Source organism: Podarcis melisellensis (genome assembly GCF_964234715.1).
Source record: "Podarcis melisellensis genome assembly, chromosome: 5".
NCBI classification, from domain to species: Eukaryota; Metazoa; Chordata; class Lepidosauria; order Squamata; family Lacertidae; genus Podarcis; species Podarcis melisellensis.
Window position 1 is genome coordinate 75,476,166 of NC_138537.1, and position 17,312 is coordinate 75,493,477.

At 43.4% G+C, this 17,312-nt stretch overlaps 1 protein-coding gene across 6 annotated transcripts in view; it reads right to left on the reverse strand.

Annotated features, from left to right (window-relative positions):
• GRID1 (glutamate ionotropic receptor delta type subunit 1) overlaps positions 1 to 17,312 on the reverse strand; it is a 700,182-nt gene that overhangs the window by 127,787 nt on the left and 555,083 nt on the right. For all 6 annotated transcript variants that reach the window (XM_081913537.1, XM_081913538.1, XM_081913536.1 and 3 more), the window contains exon 6: positions 12,736 to 12,909. In XM_081913537.1, coding sequence (XP_081769663.1) covers positions 12,736 to 12,909 — 174 coding nt within the window. The remainder of the gene's footprint in view (positions 1 to 12,735; positions 12,910 to 17,312) is intronic.

Below are 17,312 nucleotides of genomic sequence, written 5' to 3' on the forward strand. Positions count from 1 at the left end.
TTGCTATGGTTTCCACAAACAACAGCAAGATACAGAAGGAATCAGCACTCTGGTAGAGCACATGCATTATATGTAGAAATTCTGGGTTTTACTAGAATAAACCCCTTGAAATTAATGGACCTAACTTAGTCATGTTCTTTACTTTCAATGGGTTGACTCTGAGTAAGACTCTTCAGTAAGTCAACTGAGATTACTATCCTCTGAGTTCAATACCTGGCATCTCTCCATAGCCAGAATCCCATATCTCTGTATTTGCTTCCCCAGATGAATTCAATGCAAAATGTTCATTCTTGACCCGGTTAGGCTGCTGACACAGAGCCCACATAAATCTACAAATCGGATCCTACTTTCTGAGTGTCTGTGTTGCGCGTGGGCCATGCCCCCCCACAAACCCAGGCGAAGGGGAGGGGGATGATCCTGAACCCACAGTGGCCCCGCAATTGCGCCACTGGCCTGTTGGCCAATTAGAGAGTGGTGGCGTGATTGTGGGGGCCTTTAAAAGGCTTCATCTAGCTTCATGCCACTGAACACCCACCCACCCTAGTTTTAAGTGTCCACTTTGGCCTTGCTCTGGACACCGATTGGCTGCCTGTTTTGGAACAGGGGCCGGGTAGGATTTTTTTTCCATTTGGCAAATTGGCACTGGCCATTTGGTTTTCGCCTACCTCTTAGCAATCATCACAACTTTGTAAGGTTAGGTGGTTAGGCATTGGCTTATTGTGATGTGGGGGAGGGGAGGTGTGGCCACCACCTGCCCCTCCAGGTACAAAGATATTCCATTAGAGGAATCTGTGGGTCTGGATCTCATCCAAAGTCTGCTTGAGGGGCTAGGGCCATGCCAGGACCCAACGTGAACCCCGGGGTGAGCTTCATCGACGGAGCTCCCTCTGTTGGTGGTTTACCCTTTCAGACTTCCTGCAAGGCGGGCAGGAGTCAGTTATAGTTATTGCCAATGCCTAAGCCAATACCACTCACATTTCTGTAATCAATAAAGTCATGGCCTAAATTTTGCCCATTAACCTTTAAACTAAAATTCTGTGTCAATGTGTTTTTATTATTCCTGGGGGTATGCACCTGGGCCTTGATGCACACGTCTCTCTCTCTCTCTCTTTTTAACCTCAGTCACTCTCCAAGCAAGCTGATATCTGAGTTTGCCTCAAACACCTTGAAAGCATGTCTAAAAATTACAAAGACAAAACTGATGGCAGATTAAATATGATTATTTTAAGAGCTCTGAATTGTGACTTGGCCTTACAGGCCCATTTTTGCACCCATGCCCAAATTATAGCAAGGGCAGGAAACTCTGATTGCCCTACACTTTTGATGCTATTGCACCAATATCACTAAATCTGAGAAGGTAGCTCTAGGAGATTCAAATCAGAGTGCCAACGGAGCTGCAAAAATAGCCAAAGTTTAACCTCAGGGGATTTGAGTCTGCAGCTCATTATTCTACCCAACTCCAGTTTTTGTCTCTTCATACCACATTTCAAAAGCCAACGTTCAAGCAAGTATTTGTCATTTAGTTGGACTCCCCGTTCTCCTTTTATACTGAGCTTCTCATCGGGGTTCTGTAGCTCACTTAAAAGCAGGTTTTACGCATAGAAGGTGAAACTATACCATTTTGTTTAATGTACCGAAAGTGAGAGACCGGATTCCTTCCGCTCCCTGATGAATTCCATTTCACACCCACACTTCATATTAGTAATTCATTGTAGAGTTGAGTTTTAGTAGCCAGCGTGAAATGCACTACACATACTCTGAGGTTTGAACTGTTCTATTATAGTTCTGCAGAGAGGGAAGTCACAGCATCTTTTTCCAAGAATACACTTTCTCCTTCTCTCTATAGAAAGCTCTAGGACTGACTTCATGTTCTATCTGCCACAGTTCCTGCATTGCTATATTCCCCTTCCCTAGGTATTTACCAGACAATTCCTTCTTGATGTATATATAACATGTGGTGCCTTTTCAAAAATTCTTTATTTTGAAGACTGTTCATTCTGAACATCTTCTATTTTGAAAGATGGATATATATATATATATATATATATCCTTGCCAAAAAACTGCTGTTTGAGGACACAGACAGCTTGCCTATTTCCCAGTTCCCTCACTGTTTGCAGCAGGGATGGGAAATCTGTGGCTCACGAGATGTTGGGGGACAACAGTTTCCACAGTCGCTGACCATTGGTCCTGATAGCTGAGGCTCATAGGGGTTGGAGTCCAACAACATCCAGAGGCCTACAGGTTCCCCATTCCTGGTTTATGGTATTTAGTATGTGTGCTCTCACTCTAGGTTTTTTGTTCCTTGTTAATGTGCATGTTCTCTTTAAGGCAGAATCCACTTCTCTCTCATATGCCTGAAGCACAAGTATTTTCATATGTTTAGATGGGCAGGTAGAATGGAGGTGGCAGATGTTAGTGGAAAATAGAACATTCCAGAGATCCAAATGGTGACAAGAAGTGACGGGCAGGGAATCCAAAAATCAAATAGTAGAAAAGGCGGGTGCCTTTGACGTCGTTATTGGCAATGCATAGAGTTGCAGCTATATTACACCAACACAAGAAGCACGGCTGTAAGCAGCTGCTTATAGGTAGGAAAACTAAGCAGAAAATTGGGGACCAAATAAATTTCAGATTGAGAAAATGAGCAAAAAGCACAGGGTAGGAAAAATAGTATACACTATTTCCCATCACATTTCAGACCACTCTGATCCTTTGTCAGGGAAATCTACAATTTAAAATATTTATAATTACAGAACTGAGTATTTTAAGCTTAATAACCAATCAGTAAAAATCATGACAGCCTTAAAACAAGAACTGTTCAAAAAAAAGTTTAGAAAATATACATGAATTCAAAATATACATGAAAATATTTTCATGTATATTTTCATGAATACATGAAAATATACATGAATACACATCACTCAAACTCTGCATCTTCCACCAGCGACTTACTAAAATCACTCCACACGGAAAGGCCCCTTCAAACTTTGCAGTTCACTGCACAGAAGGAAAACAAAACCACCACAAATGTGTTTCCAGATCAGGGTCAAACTAATTTCCCCCACTTCCCTCCCATGCTTTAGATACAGCAAGAACCTTTCCAGCTACCTTTCCTCCTTTAAACATGACATTCAGAATTCCACATTGCTGTCACTTCAAATCCCTTTCAGGGGCCCCATCCGTTATGGACTCATAGAAGTGAACATGTTTCCCTCACACAACTCTCTTCTGGTGTCAGAGAAGATATTTACAGCATCACACTTTTGCTGCCAAAAATGGAAAGGCTGTGAAGGTGAAGGAGGAAAGGGGGAAACTTGCTCACATTTGTTACTTCAAGCACCACCACAAATCTCAATTTGCTGCGAACACCCACTGCACATGGAGGTGAACAATAACAAGGAATTCATGTAAATTCCTGAACCACTATGCAAGCCCTGCCCAGGTGGTCTCAAGACATGAGAAAAGAGGAAACTGAAGAATTATCTCAGAAGCAGTGTGCCTCGATTGGTAGAAAAGGAGTGCTAAGGAGAAAATAAAAACAAGGTCACCACTTTTGATTTGGGTTTACTGAGTTGTGCAGCACTGCTGATTTTTCCTCATTACACACTTGGGAGAAGGAATACTTTATTTTATTCAGACAATTTGTTTCCTGCCCCACATCTGGAGATCTATGAGCAGGTAAAAATAACATTTCACAAAACCAAACACAATGCACTAAAAATGCAAGAGTAGAAACGGCCGTTAAAACCACCTCAAGTGAAAGCTTAGAAATCTGAGCAGAAAGGCAGGTTTTAACCTGGTGCCTAAAAGTGCCTGAAATATAGGTTGATTTCAAGGGGGAGGAAGTTCCAAAGTCAGGATGCCACAATGGAGAAGCCCCTTTGCTACTTTCAATACATTTCTAAATATGCACATAAGAACAGCGAGAAAACCATCTCCACTGCAAGACCCAGGTACCTTTTACTAGACACATACAAAAGTGCTTCTTACTACTTTTGCATAATACATCCTGAAAGAATTGGTGATATTGTCCATCTTCATTATAATCCATGTTCTTTGAGTATCTTTTCAGGAGCTCTGGTGGTGTAACATGTTCAGCAAGTGATGTCAGAATGAAGACCTAGTATTCATGGAAGGAACCCTCCAATGTAGCTCCTCACCATGCCAGCATCACCTTGTTTGGAAACTTGGTCAACATTGCCACAAGAAGCTCCCTTTCATATGTCAAACTGCAGCTAGGAAAAGGAGGTGCAGGAACTCACCATGAATTCATCCCTTGTTTTCATATAATGGCAATGGTGCCCACCTGAGAGGTCCCAGAACTGAGTGAGTTCTGGCTGAAAAAATAGCCCTGAGAAAAGAGATTTGTTAGAACAGCCGCCATCCAGTGAAGGTTACATGCAAAGGGCCTTCACTGATGCATTAAGGCTGCAATCCTATACTTCCTTGCCTGGGAATACACCCCGCTGAACACTGGGGTTTCCTTCAGAATATACTTGTATAATCTTGCACTATGGGATGATTCGCACATTAATGAATAATCCCAGATCAAACACTTCAGAGAAGTTTGGGTATCATCCAGTGTGGCCTAAAATTGATGCTCGTCACTGGAGCCACTTCACACATTAAGCTCCGAGTCAGAAAGTGCTGAGGAAGGAAGGGAAATCAAATCAAAATCAAGTGTATGTGTGTAGGTCAACCCCATACAGGGTCCATTCCAAACTAGGTTAAAAGGGGACTTGGAAATCCAGGAGCAAATTACTGGTATGGTGAACTGTCAACCTCACCCGGCAGTCAGGAACAAAGAGGATATAATGGTGAAAAGGGGGGAACCTGCCTACAACTTGGAACGTTCTACTGCTGAGCAAGTTCAATAGATCAGGATCAATTTCTTTCTTTCTTTTTTGGGAAGTTGCTCTTTCAAACTTTCTGTTCCTTTAATCAAAAAGAAACATCTTTCAGGAGAATAAGGCAGCTCAGCAGGAGAATGACCAGTATCATACCTATGGCAGGTTCAGAATAGTCAGCAAGGCTAGGTATCGAGTTAGACAGGAGGACAATGGGGAGAGACACAAACTAGGAAAGCAAGCTGATTGCCAGATGCCATTGCTTGAATAATGTGTTCTCAGGCTGAGTATCCCAAGACTTTCAGTTGCCAAGCACACTCCATGAGTGGACACAACTGTCATCTGCCAAGACTGTAGCAGATGGAGGTAACTGAAACACATGCCACTCTTCCAGAGGCAGAATTTTCTGGAGAGACTTAGAGCCATGTCTATTCACATAGTAAGGTGTTACGAAATTCTACTATATACTTAAAGCTCAAAGAGACAGAGTCGAGCCAAAACAGAACTCATCCTGCCTCATTTGTACGAAGTTTGTGGGAAGGTTATATGATGCTGGATGCTTATTGACCATTCATTCTGATTTGTTTGTGGGGAAGTTAGATGACATCCTATCAAGGAGTTGCTACCCCATACTTTTGATCCTGCAAAAAAGTCAATTTCTTTTGGAAGCAGTTTTGCACACAAACGCTTGTAAAGCGAGCTTTAAAATGACCTAGGAAATGAGAAAGCTTTAGGCAAAAATTTGGTCCAGTGTTTCAAACCAATATTCATGAGCATCAACCTTCCTTACTTCAGCTATTCCCCTTCCAAGTTGTTCTTTTCTTCTTAGACACCTTCCTTCTGGTCTTACCCTTTACTGTTCATTCTCCTGGACCAGTCCCTCCCAACTCTTTCCCTTTTCTAAGCTGTGTTCTAGGAAAATCACAAAATTGGAGAGATTGATGGCACAGCAGGCTTTGGAAACTAGCAGTAGCAGAGAAGCTTCTCCATCAGGTTTTTGTGACCAAAGGGCTAGAAAAAGCAGAAACAGATTTTGTTGTGTCAAAAGGCTTTCTTTCTTATCCTACATAAAAATAAAACAACGAGTCCCCCTCTACCCCCAAAAGTATGTTACAGTTTGGAATAATTAAAAATCGTCCAAGTCAGAAATAGATGAAGTTTGTGGTTGACATACTTATGGGATCAGCATTTGCAGACTGAAAAGCGTCTTCTTTTCTTTTATTTGAAACAAAAGAAAAATTATGTACTGTTTGCACTCTGTAATTTGTATTGTAAGGTTTCTTCATAAAAGGGGGGGGGGCAAAAGAAAAAAGAAGAGCAAAAACAAAAGAGCCATTCAAATAGATTCAGTCCATCTCATATGACAGTGAGGTTTCTCCTTTTTTTAATACAGCTATTTTCTGCTACTTTGTCCATTCTAGTTTTTAAAAGACTCAAGTGACAAGACTTACCGTCATTTCTTTCAGCAACTCTTTCACTATTTAATGGATCACCCTGTCAGGGAATTTTCACCAATACTCAGTTTTCATTTCTTTTTTCTTCATTTTGCTCTTTTACACACAGTTATAACTCCCTGAACAATTTCTCTCTGTCTCTGTTGTTCATATCGTTCAAGTAACAAGTGTCCTTCAGTTACTTGCATAAACCCCCCACACACAGAATCAACATCCTTCTGAGAGTAACAAAAGATTTCTAGTAATCACAGAACACAAATTCAATCTCAACCGAGTCCCTTAGGCAAAAAAACCCCCACCAACCCCTGATTGACAAAAATGACTTGGCTTCTGTTTCTGAGAGCAGACTGACAGTCATTGGTTTATTCGCACAAATTCCATTCCTGTTCTTTTCCTGTTATCATCCCGTATCAAACCACATTTCTCCTTCACTTATTTCCAAAGCACTTTGAAAGGCACGTCCACATGGCTGGACCAGTGGCAGAGCTTCATGCTCCAGCACCGGGGGTGGAGAGCAGGTGGGGGCAGGGTGTGGGTCCCGGAGGCATGGCACGCTGCCTGCAGGGGCAAGGGGTGCATCCTGGGGTGGGGGGCACCGCCTGCGGGGGCAGGGCGCCCAGTGCAGGCAGGGGGGGGCAGCTGAAATGGCACCCTGGGGATCGCCCTGCAGGGGGCGGTGCACTCCCCCCGCACTCCGCTTCCTCCGCCAGTGGGCTGGACCTCAAAGATGATGCTGTCATTTGTTCAAATTCCAAAACGTTCAAAAACCAAGGCGTGGCTTCCAATTGGCTACAGGAGCTTCCTGCACTCAAGCACTCTAGCTGCATTAGACGTTCGGCTTCTGAAAAATGTTTGAAAACCAAAACACTTACTTCCAGGTTTTCGGTGTTCGGGATCCGATTCGTTTGTCAACTAAGCCGTTTGAGAACCAAGGTTCCACTGTAGCAACATACATTCCAAAGACCCCAGAATTATCTCCAGAATCAATCCATGGACTATTGACTTTGATTAAAGGTTCTCAGAGGGGCTGTACATACAGCAATATTACTTCTAATGTTAACTAAGATCTAACATGGTGGAGTAGGAGAAATATATTCTTTCCCTATTCCTTAAGAGATATTTAGAATGGACTACAGCAGTCAAGATCAAACTAACAGACTGCTCTTATAAACATCAGGAACTGCTTGGGCAGGCAGTAGCCATAGTAGTGACTAATACAGATATGACCCCCTAGTGCTGTTGAAACATCACTCCTTCCAAATCCCTGCATAGTGCAATTTTGCAATGCTGAAGTCAAGGAGAAGAGCAGAACATCGGCAAAAGGCTGTGCTGGCGCTTTTGAAAAGGGCAGCAATTACTGCCCGGTATCAAATATTTCATTCTTCAGTAACGTTGAAAGAGTGGTGGCATTTCAATTCCAGACAGTCTTAAAGGAAAGTAATTACTTAGATCCATTGCAATCTGGTTTCTGGCCTGGCTATTGGATGGAAACAGCCTTGATCACCCTGGTGGATGACTACACCAGGGAATGGATGGGTTGAATGTAACCCTGCTTGTTCTTCTGGACCTCTTGGCAACTTTCAGTACCATTGACCATGGTTTCCTCCTAGATCATCTTATTAGATTGCCACCATTTTTTATTGGCTCTGGGCCTTTCTGAAAAGACAAACCCAATCAGTGGCACTGGGAGACTTCTGTTCCGCCTTTGGTCTACGGGGTACTGCACCTCAAGCTTGTTAATATCTACTGTACGTCAAGAATGTTTTGTTGTTGTTGTTGGCTCTGCAGACTGAAGTTCAAAATAACCTTACATCTACAACAAACCTGTAAAGTAGGTCATATTACAGCTCAGGGTGAATAAGGTCTGAAGCTATTGGTTTATGTAAGAGCACTCAATGAACATTAAAAGAGCCTGCCCATCTAGTCCAGCAAACTGTTCCCAAAGTGACAAATCAGAAGTCTATGACTTCATGGCTAAGATTATGTTTGAACTACGAACTTGTAACTCAGCTCATAGTATGTGTGTTTAACTACTTCAATCCCCCATGGTACTATAAATGCTTTTTATTTTTTGGGTTTAGACGGAGTAACATCAGCTGCCTCAGATCCTTTCATCCCATATTTTAAATATAAAAACTCAAAAGAACAAACTGAGTTTAGGTAAATCAGTCCTGCAAGCACACACAAAATGTGAATAGAAATAACATTTAAAAAACCCCAGAAGCACAGAGCTGTGAAATTATTTTTCAGTAATAACAGAAACCCTACACCTTAGCTGGTAAATATATTATTTCAGGGGTAATGGATGATCTGCATCACACAGCACAACTAATAATAGAGCAGGAGTCATTTTGAAAATCTGTGCTCACAACAGTATATTACCCTTATTCTGTCTAGGACAACTTACTCATATTCTAGCAGTGCAACACTGTGTGCTTCTTCTTGCCTCCAGGTCACATCACTGGTGACTTCCAATGATGGCAAGACGTCTGAACTTATAGGTAAATTGTCCCATTAAGATGAAATTAGTCTCCATTGTGGGAAGCAGCTATATGTTAAAGTGACACATATTTCCAGTTCAAGTGTGCAAGAGATACTGCAGTTGACTCCCAGGTTCAGGGTAAATAGTTGAGGGCCCTCAGCCAGAAAGTGTTGGTTGGTGTTTAGCTCATATATGTTGTTCAATAGAGTGAAGAATGGGACATCCATTTTCCTAGCATGCAGTGCATATTCGGGAACTGAGTAACAGACTTGCTCTAGACTTAGCTAGTTGCCTCCCCCTAGAGAAACAGGCACACAGTCTGAGACTGTTCCTAGGGTCGTCACTCAGAGTTCAAGTAGTTTCAGTGGTTCATGGTGGTTTTTGCTGGCCCACCAGCTACAACTGTTCCTGGAGAAAGATAGCTTGGCCACCGCAGTCCATGCTCCATATAAGCTCCCAGTTAGACTACTGCAATACACTCTGCTTGGGGCTGCCCTTGACAATGACATGCAACTTGCAGATAGTGCAAAAGGTGGAAGTGAGTTTGCAGTTCAACACCAATCCTAAAGGAATTGAACTGACTGCCAATATGCTTCCTTCCCACTTTCACAGTGTTTGTCATAATGTTTAGAACCCTGAATGGATTGGGACCATGATACTTAAGAGAGCACCCCTCACTACATATCCCTGCCCTAAAGTTAAGATATGGTGAGGTGGGAGAGGGCTCTCCTCCACACCAAATTAAAACCTGGATTTTTACTCAGGCATTTGGCCTATGGTGAGAATAGCTTAGAATTTGACTTGCTTGTGATGTTTGCTGGTGCTCAGCATGTAAGATTTTATGCTGAACATGACTATTATTGGTTATGCTTCATGTTTTTTGGTTTGATTTCTGTATCTTGCCCTGAGATCAACTGATATTTATTGATATTTATTGAATTTATATACTGCCCTATACCTAGAGGTCTCAGGGCAGTTCACAGAATAAAATCAAAATATAAAACCACAAAATACATAATCAAAATAAAAATAACAACCCAACAGCCACCCCCAAAACCCACTTTAAAAAAAAAACAAACTGATATAGCTTGGGTTAGAGGTTTGTTAATAAATTAATACAGTGTAGAAATGTAATTGTCTACCCTGAGGTGTGCCACTGCCCCAGTGAAAGACCTTGACAGATTTTGAATCTGGGTGGAATAAATGCACATAAAGGCAAGCTTTGTCTAGACAGAAGACTCTTCACCTAACTCGTGTTGCACTTGCTTAAATGTCAGAAGAGAACCCATGTGCATATACTTGTAGGTTCTCTTTAGGCATTTAAACCAATGCATGCTGCTGCTGTCCGACACATGTTGTTCTAGCCAGGTCAAAGGTCTGCAAAGCAAAGCCAATCTGGATTCCGAGGCCTAAAGTTTAACAGGGCTGAGAAGGTCAGCAGGGCAGAAATGTGCAGCATAAAGCAGAGCAATAGGGTAAAATGGTCAAAGTGAGAGCGCATCCCAGAAACATCTGCAACTCATAGAAAAGTGCCGCTCGAACATAAACCAGTGTGTGGCAGGTTGCCATGGCAGGGTCTCTGTGTGTGATGAAGCAGGGCTTCTACCATGATTCAGAACGTAGTAACATGCCTCCCAAACTCATCCTCTGCCATCCCATACACTTACCGTCAAGACCTTCCATCAAAATCCTCCCACTTGAGAGATTTGGAACAAACAAAACCTAAATTTATTTAAACATTTGGCTTCATGGCTCCAAATGAGGGCCAGAAGACAATGCTGGCAAGAGATCTGATGAAATAAGGTAGGCACTGCACAGTCAAAGCACACACAATTTAGGAGTGATGTGCTCCACTGTCTTGAGTTTTATGGAGAGTTTTACTAGGCTTGTCAGACAGAGCTTTTACAAGGTTTGTCACCAATAAAGAAAACCTTTGGGTGCTGTTCATGAGGACATTCAGAACCAAGCAGCTCCGGCAGAATTTTAGCTAATTCTATCAGATTAAAGTTAATATGCTGTGACCTAAACATTTTTTCTTTATTGGCTTATATTCTAAGTAGTTGCATTTATTTGCCCCAATAAATACTACCCTAAGAAGATGGCAGAAATCTGCTTGCTTACTAGAGCAAAACAGAGCCAGCAACAGCTAGTAAGAAAGGGGGCCAGGTATTATTTATTACTACATATTAACTTGATTTGATGACTGCTGGACATTTCAAAAGGAAACAACAACACCGAAACACTCTTTCCAATCTGGCAGAGAAAGCAGTAAATGTTTTACCATTAACATTCTAAACAACATCTGAGGTCTGACATGGGGGAGCAGTTAATATAATCATCACTCCTGTTCTACTGCTTCAGTTGCAACTGGGAACAGGAAAACTGAGCAGGTGCAGAATCTCCAATGGCCCAAGAGGAGGTGCTTTGGCTACAGCAATGAAAACATGCTGCAGTGTGGTGGGATGGGGAGATAACTTAAGAGCCCCACTGGGTCACACCAAAAAGCTTTTCTAGCCCAGAATCCATGGCGGTCAACCTGGTGTGTATAGGAAGCCCACCAACAGGAGATTGGGACAATAGTACTGTGGCACCTCAGGTTACAGACACTTCAGGTTACGGATGCTTCAGGTTACAGACTCTGCTAACCCAGAAATAGTACCTCGGGTTAAGAACTTTGCTTCAGGATGGGAACAGAAATCACATAGCGGCAGCAGGAGGCCCCATTAACCAAAATGGTATCTCAGGTTAAGAACAGTTTCAGGTTAAGAACGGACCTCCAGAACAAATTAAGTTCTTAACTTGAGGTACCACTATACTCTCGCATTAGTGTTCCTCAGCTACTAGCACTTGGAAGCAAATTGCCTCTGATCTTGGAGGCAGCATGACCACTAGCCACTCGTAGCTATTAAAGCTGTTCAAGTCAACAGACATCACTACATCAGATGTGCACATACCCATAGCTTAACATCCTCTTCAGAGGCCCTGTTCTGGATGTCCCCTCCAACTAAAGTGAGGTGAACAATTACCAAGGAGGATGGCCTTGAGAAAATCATCTTTCCAGCATGTAATTATCTCTTGGAACTAGATCTTTTTAAGCAAGTCAAATGAAGAATGCCATGTTCATTTTTCCTTTTCAAAAAGACTGCAATTGACTTGGCGGCCTAGTACCTGACATTTTTCTGAGTCTAGTGGACTATTGATGTAGCATCTTCCTATGACTTCCTTACAATCAACGAAAAGTCCTATTCTCTTTCCTTTCCCCACAATTTGAGCTTCCTGCTTGCTTCTAGGTATGGGATAATGTATAAACATGAATCCAATGTACCTATGAGGACATTTTGAATATAATTCTCACATTCCTGGCTATGACAGTTTGTTTATTCTTATTTGATTTTAAAAGGATATTGGGTCAGAAATTCTGAATGAGCTTAGGAGTGCTTAGCTCTTTCTAGGGTTGTGGCGCTTATCTATATTCACACAACCAAACCACACGAGAATATTCTCAAGGATCAAAAATTGCAAGTTTCAACACACGCCAAGGAATGCAAAAACCAGGTAAGTCATTTCAGCACAGCTCTTGTCAAAATTTCCATGTTCAACTTCCCTAGACAATACATTTGTGCCTATGAAATTGCTTAATACATGGCAATAGAACATAACATATTTTTTACATAAAATAGCATCCCAAGAGGATTTGACAGGAGTCAGTGCAATGGGCTGCCAATAAAATTAGAACTAAAGCATTTGGAAACTAGGGGGTGGAGATAATAGGGTTGGCTAACAGCCATTTACATCCTGTATGTGGAACACACTGAGACCTTAGTCCTTCCATTTGCATTTCTTCTGTTCTATTACTCCTGTGAAACTTTCCTAGTAAAGTCACAGGTCATGACCTCCTCCCAGGGGAAAGAGAAGGAATGGTCCCTCTTACTCAACAGATATGCTACTGACCTGAAGCATTTGAAGATAACCTTCTTGTGGGTCACAGAGGAGCGAAGATATCCGGTGGTTGTTCCTCATGCATCGTTGATTGTTCTCTCTTGACAGAGGGAAGATCTGCCGTATGACGGTCATCCTCCCAAGAGCACTGTGCACCAGTTCCAAAATTTCATTGTCGCTGATTTCCTGTGAGGAAAGAAACAAATTCATTAGAATCCACTTCCATGATAAATTGTACTTTGAATGAATCTTTTATTTATTCAAGTCCAGCACCTATATATTTCTGAGGACATATTTTAAAAAACAGAAAATAACTAAGACAGAGAGAACTTGGTGCTCTTACCTAGTGAAAACTTAGCCAATTTCTGGCCTCATCTACACAGGACATTCTGTGCCTAGAAAGCATAGCTCCCAGCAGCTTTGCGCTTGCCCCATCCTTTCTAGGCATGGGTCTGAGTGGCTTTGCCTTTGCCCCACTGCGTTTCCCTGGGAAGGCTGCTCTTTAGTGTTAAATCAGAACAAACTGCAATCTGCAGAAAACCCAATTGTGTTAAGCCATCAATTTCAGCTCTAAACCATCAATTTCCCCCTGGGAAAGTGGCGGGGTGAACAGAAGTTTGGATAAATTTGTTCAGTGTCTGGATGAGGAACTACTTATTAATAGCTCCAAATATTTTTCTCAGGCTTCACAAGGGAATAGTGAAGTCTAAGTGTAATAAGTAAATAGGTAGAATAATTAAAATGGAAGAAATGTATGCTTCTACGGCATTTTTCTTCTTCATTCAGACTTATCATGTGAAGACAGTTGTGGTTGTTTTGTTGTGGTGGGTGTTACAGTGGTGCCTCGCAAGACGAAATTTATTCGTTCCGCAAGTCTCTTCGTCTTGCGAGTTTTTCGTCTTGCGATGCACGGTTTTCCATAGGAATGCATTGAAAATCAATTAATGCGTTCCTATGGAAACCGCCTTCCCCCAACCTCTTCTGGCGGGCGGCATTTTAAAATCGCCCGGGACAGCGGAGGACTTCTCCGCTGTCCGGGGCGATTTAAAAGCCCCTGGGAAGGCAGGCAGGGGGGACAAAGACTTTTGCCCCCCGCCGGCCTTCAGAAGAGGTCCAGGACAGGCTTCGCGGACCTCTCCACAAGCAGCGGGAGCGCTCCTTGCGGAGAGTTGCCAGCGCACCCAGGCTTCGCGGCCCCGCCGCCGGGCTTCGGGGGGAGGCTTTCCCGCCCCGCCGCCGGGCTTCGGGACATCGTTCCGATGCCGGGCGGCGGGGGGAGGCTTTCTCGCCCCGCCGCCCGGCATCGGGACGATGCCCCAAAGCCGGGCGGCGGGGGGAGGCTTTCCCGCCCCGCTGCCCGGCATCGGGACGATGCCCCGAAGCCGGGCGGCGGGCGGAGGCGTTCCTGCCCCGCCGCCCGGCATCGGGACGATGCCCCGATGCCGGGCGGCGGGGGGAGGCTTCAAAAGCCGTCCGGGGGCTTTTAAATCGCCCCGGACAGTCCCAGGACGATTTAAAAGCCCCCGGTTAGGCAGGCAGGGGGGGCAAAGACTTTTGCCCCCCGCCCGCCTTGGGAAGAGGTCCAGGACCTCTTCCCAAGGCCGGCGGGGGGCAAAAATCTTTGCTCCCCCCTGCCTGCCTTTCCGGGAGAGCGGAAAAGGCAGCGCTGCCTTCCCGCTCTCCCGGAAAGGCAGGCAGGGGGGAGCAAAGACTTTTGCCCCCCGCCCGCCTTCGGAAGAGGTCCAGGACCTCTTCCCAAGGCCGGCGGGGGGCAAAAGTCTTTGCCCCCCCCTGCCTGCCTTCAAAAGCCGTCCGGGATAGCGGGAAGCGCTTCCCTGCTATCCCGGACCGCTTTTAAAATGCTGGCGGTGGGGAGCAAAGCCTTTCGCCCCCGCCGGCCTTCCTGGACCTCTTCTGAAGTCCGGAGGGGGGGAAAAGGCTTTGCTCCCCACCGCCAGCATTTAAAAAAAGGTCCCCGAGATTTCCCTATGGGCTTTCATCTTGCGATGCAAGCCCATAGGGAAAATCGTCTAGCGAAGCGTCGCAAAAAACGAAAAACCCTTTCGTCTTGCGGGTTTTTCGTCTTGTGAGGCATTCGTCTTGCGGGGCACCACTGTAATTTCATTTATGAATCACTTCCCATGGGGCATCCTAAAGCAACGTACAATATAATTCCACCATTTGTTACAAATTGAAACTTCAATTTAAAACATTTGTTGGATTGCTGTATATTTTCTCATAATAGCTATGGCAAAAGTATCAACAGAATAAACAGGCACTTTTAAATCAAAGGAGCTTGCACTTATGGCATGCATGCCCTAAAGTATAAGACAATTAAATCAACCATAAAAACCTCCACTCGTTACACAGAGCCTATCAAGTGGCCAGAAACATAGATGTTCCTGGGGAATAATCAGGATCCTCACTAAATGGCATTCTTACGTCATGTATTAATGTACAAGTAAATAAGCACAGCTTATCAAATTTGTGCGATAAGTATAATCTGAACCTATTCTTTGTAGTGTTTTCTATCCTGTGCCATAATATGATGATGATGATGGAGGACAGATTTCAGACCAAGGTGTTAATCTGAAGGTTACTAGCTAAATAACGGCTCATTTAAAAGCACTTATGGCTTTTTCTTGGAACTAAAGAAAATAAATCCAGGAAGATTCCCCCCCCCTCTTTTTCTAAATGACAGGTGCCATAGGATATTGTCAGAGCATCCATGCTTTCTGAGAATATTCCATCTGATTAAATTGGCTATTTCGGAAGGGACAGGAAAACACATTTGACATGAGTCACCTTGTTTTGTTCTGCCCTCCACTTGTGCTTGTGGCACAACAGTGTCACCTACTTTATGCAACTTAATCTGTGTAGGGAGTGAGATTCTTGGTGCCCGGAATAACATTACTCAAGATTTTTTTCTGGGGTTTCAGGCAAGAGTGTGTCTCTTCTGCATCAGCCCTTCTTCTTTTAAAGTCAATTACGGTACATCCAATCAAGATCATACCGATGAACACAAGCTATATTAAACCCAACGGTACATGCAAAGCATTGCTTTTTGGTCTGATCAAGCATAGCTGTACTTAATAGTCTCATTATTTGCTTACTCTTGTGGCCAGGGGAAACGCCTCGGTGGCAAATGTATTATGAGAAGCTGACATAATTCTCACAACTTACGACCGAAAACAGTGGCGTAGCGTGGGGGATGCAGGGGGGGGCCGGCCGCACCGGGCGCAACATCTGGGGGTTAGGGTTAGGGGCGCAAATCCACGGGTTAGGGGGCGCAAATCCACGGGTTAGGGGGTGCAAATTACTTGCCTTGCCCCGGGTGCTGACAACCCATGCTACGCCACTGACCGAAAACACACGATGATTCGAAAGCTACCAATTTCCCATGTAGAGTATTTATTTAAATAGTTGCGGGGGGGAGGCTGCATAAGTAAGGAACTATTTCCATGTTTGGTCATACAGGCAACTTCCAGTTTATGTGGGGGTTACATTCCAAGGCACCACACATTTAAGTGAAATTGTGTATATTTGAGACACCACTGGAAAAGCCTGCAAACACCCTATTCCACCCCCTACCCCTCCTGTGACATTTTCTGGTCACTTTCAGGGTTCATCATGATGTGTGTGTGCACGATTGCACACATATTGAACACACGAAAATGGGGGTTGCCTGTATTAACAATGAGAAGTGTTTGAGCTTCAGTGTTGTTCTTAAAACTCAGGGGTGTGGGGAAGAGATTGAGGCAGACAGACAGAACCAACACATTTTAATAGAGCACACATCTAAAAATATGCTAGATGGGGGAGACAGAATGTAGTCTATAAGAACTTCTGGCTTTTGTTGTTGTTGTCAAAATTTTTATTGATTTTACATTTTCAAAACAAATTTCCAATATCAATACTAAACATTCATTTTTCAATTTCCCCCTCACTGTTGACTTCCCTCAGCTTCCATTTCTGGTTTATTGCATCAAATGATACATTCCGCTGTTCATATATAATACTATGTTATCACATTGTTATATTTCTTGTTTTGTGTAAATGAAGTTGTAAATGTTTATTTAAATCCTGCCAACGAGTCCATTTTTTGTTTCTGCAAATACATTGTAAAAGTTTCCCATTCTTTTTCAAAGTCCCTATTGTCCTTTTCTCACAGTTTGTCTGTTAACTTTGCTGACTTCTGTTAACCCCACATTCCCTTTCTAAGGCATAGATGATATGTAGTGATCTTAGTGCAATAACCTATGGTCTGGGAATGGAAGGGGCAGCGCCTATGTCCATGGAAGCTACTTCTTGCTTTGCTCATTAGCTTCTGTAAGAGGCAGCATCCCAAAGGCAGCTAATGCTCTCTGGAGGCCTCTGGGGAAAAACGTTCTACCACCACCACCATTTCAGCCGCCAAAACTACATACTGAATATTTAATCTTCCTGAACATTCAGGAAGTTAAACCCAAAGATTATTTTAAAGCATCTCAGGCTCCCAGTACTCAATCCATTTGTGTATTTATTTATTTGCAGACAAAGAACATCAATTATTGTGTTTGCAATACCTAGCTATTTTGCTCAGGGGAAAT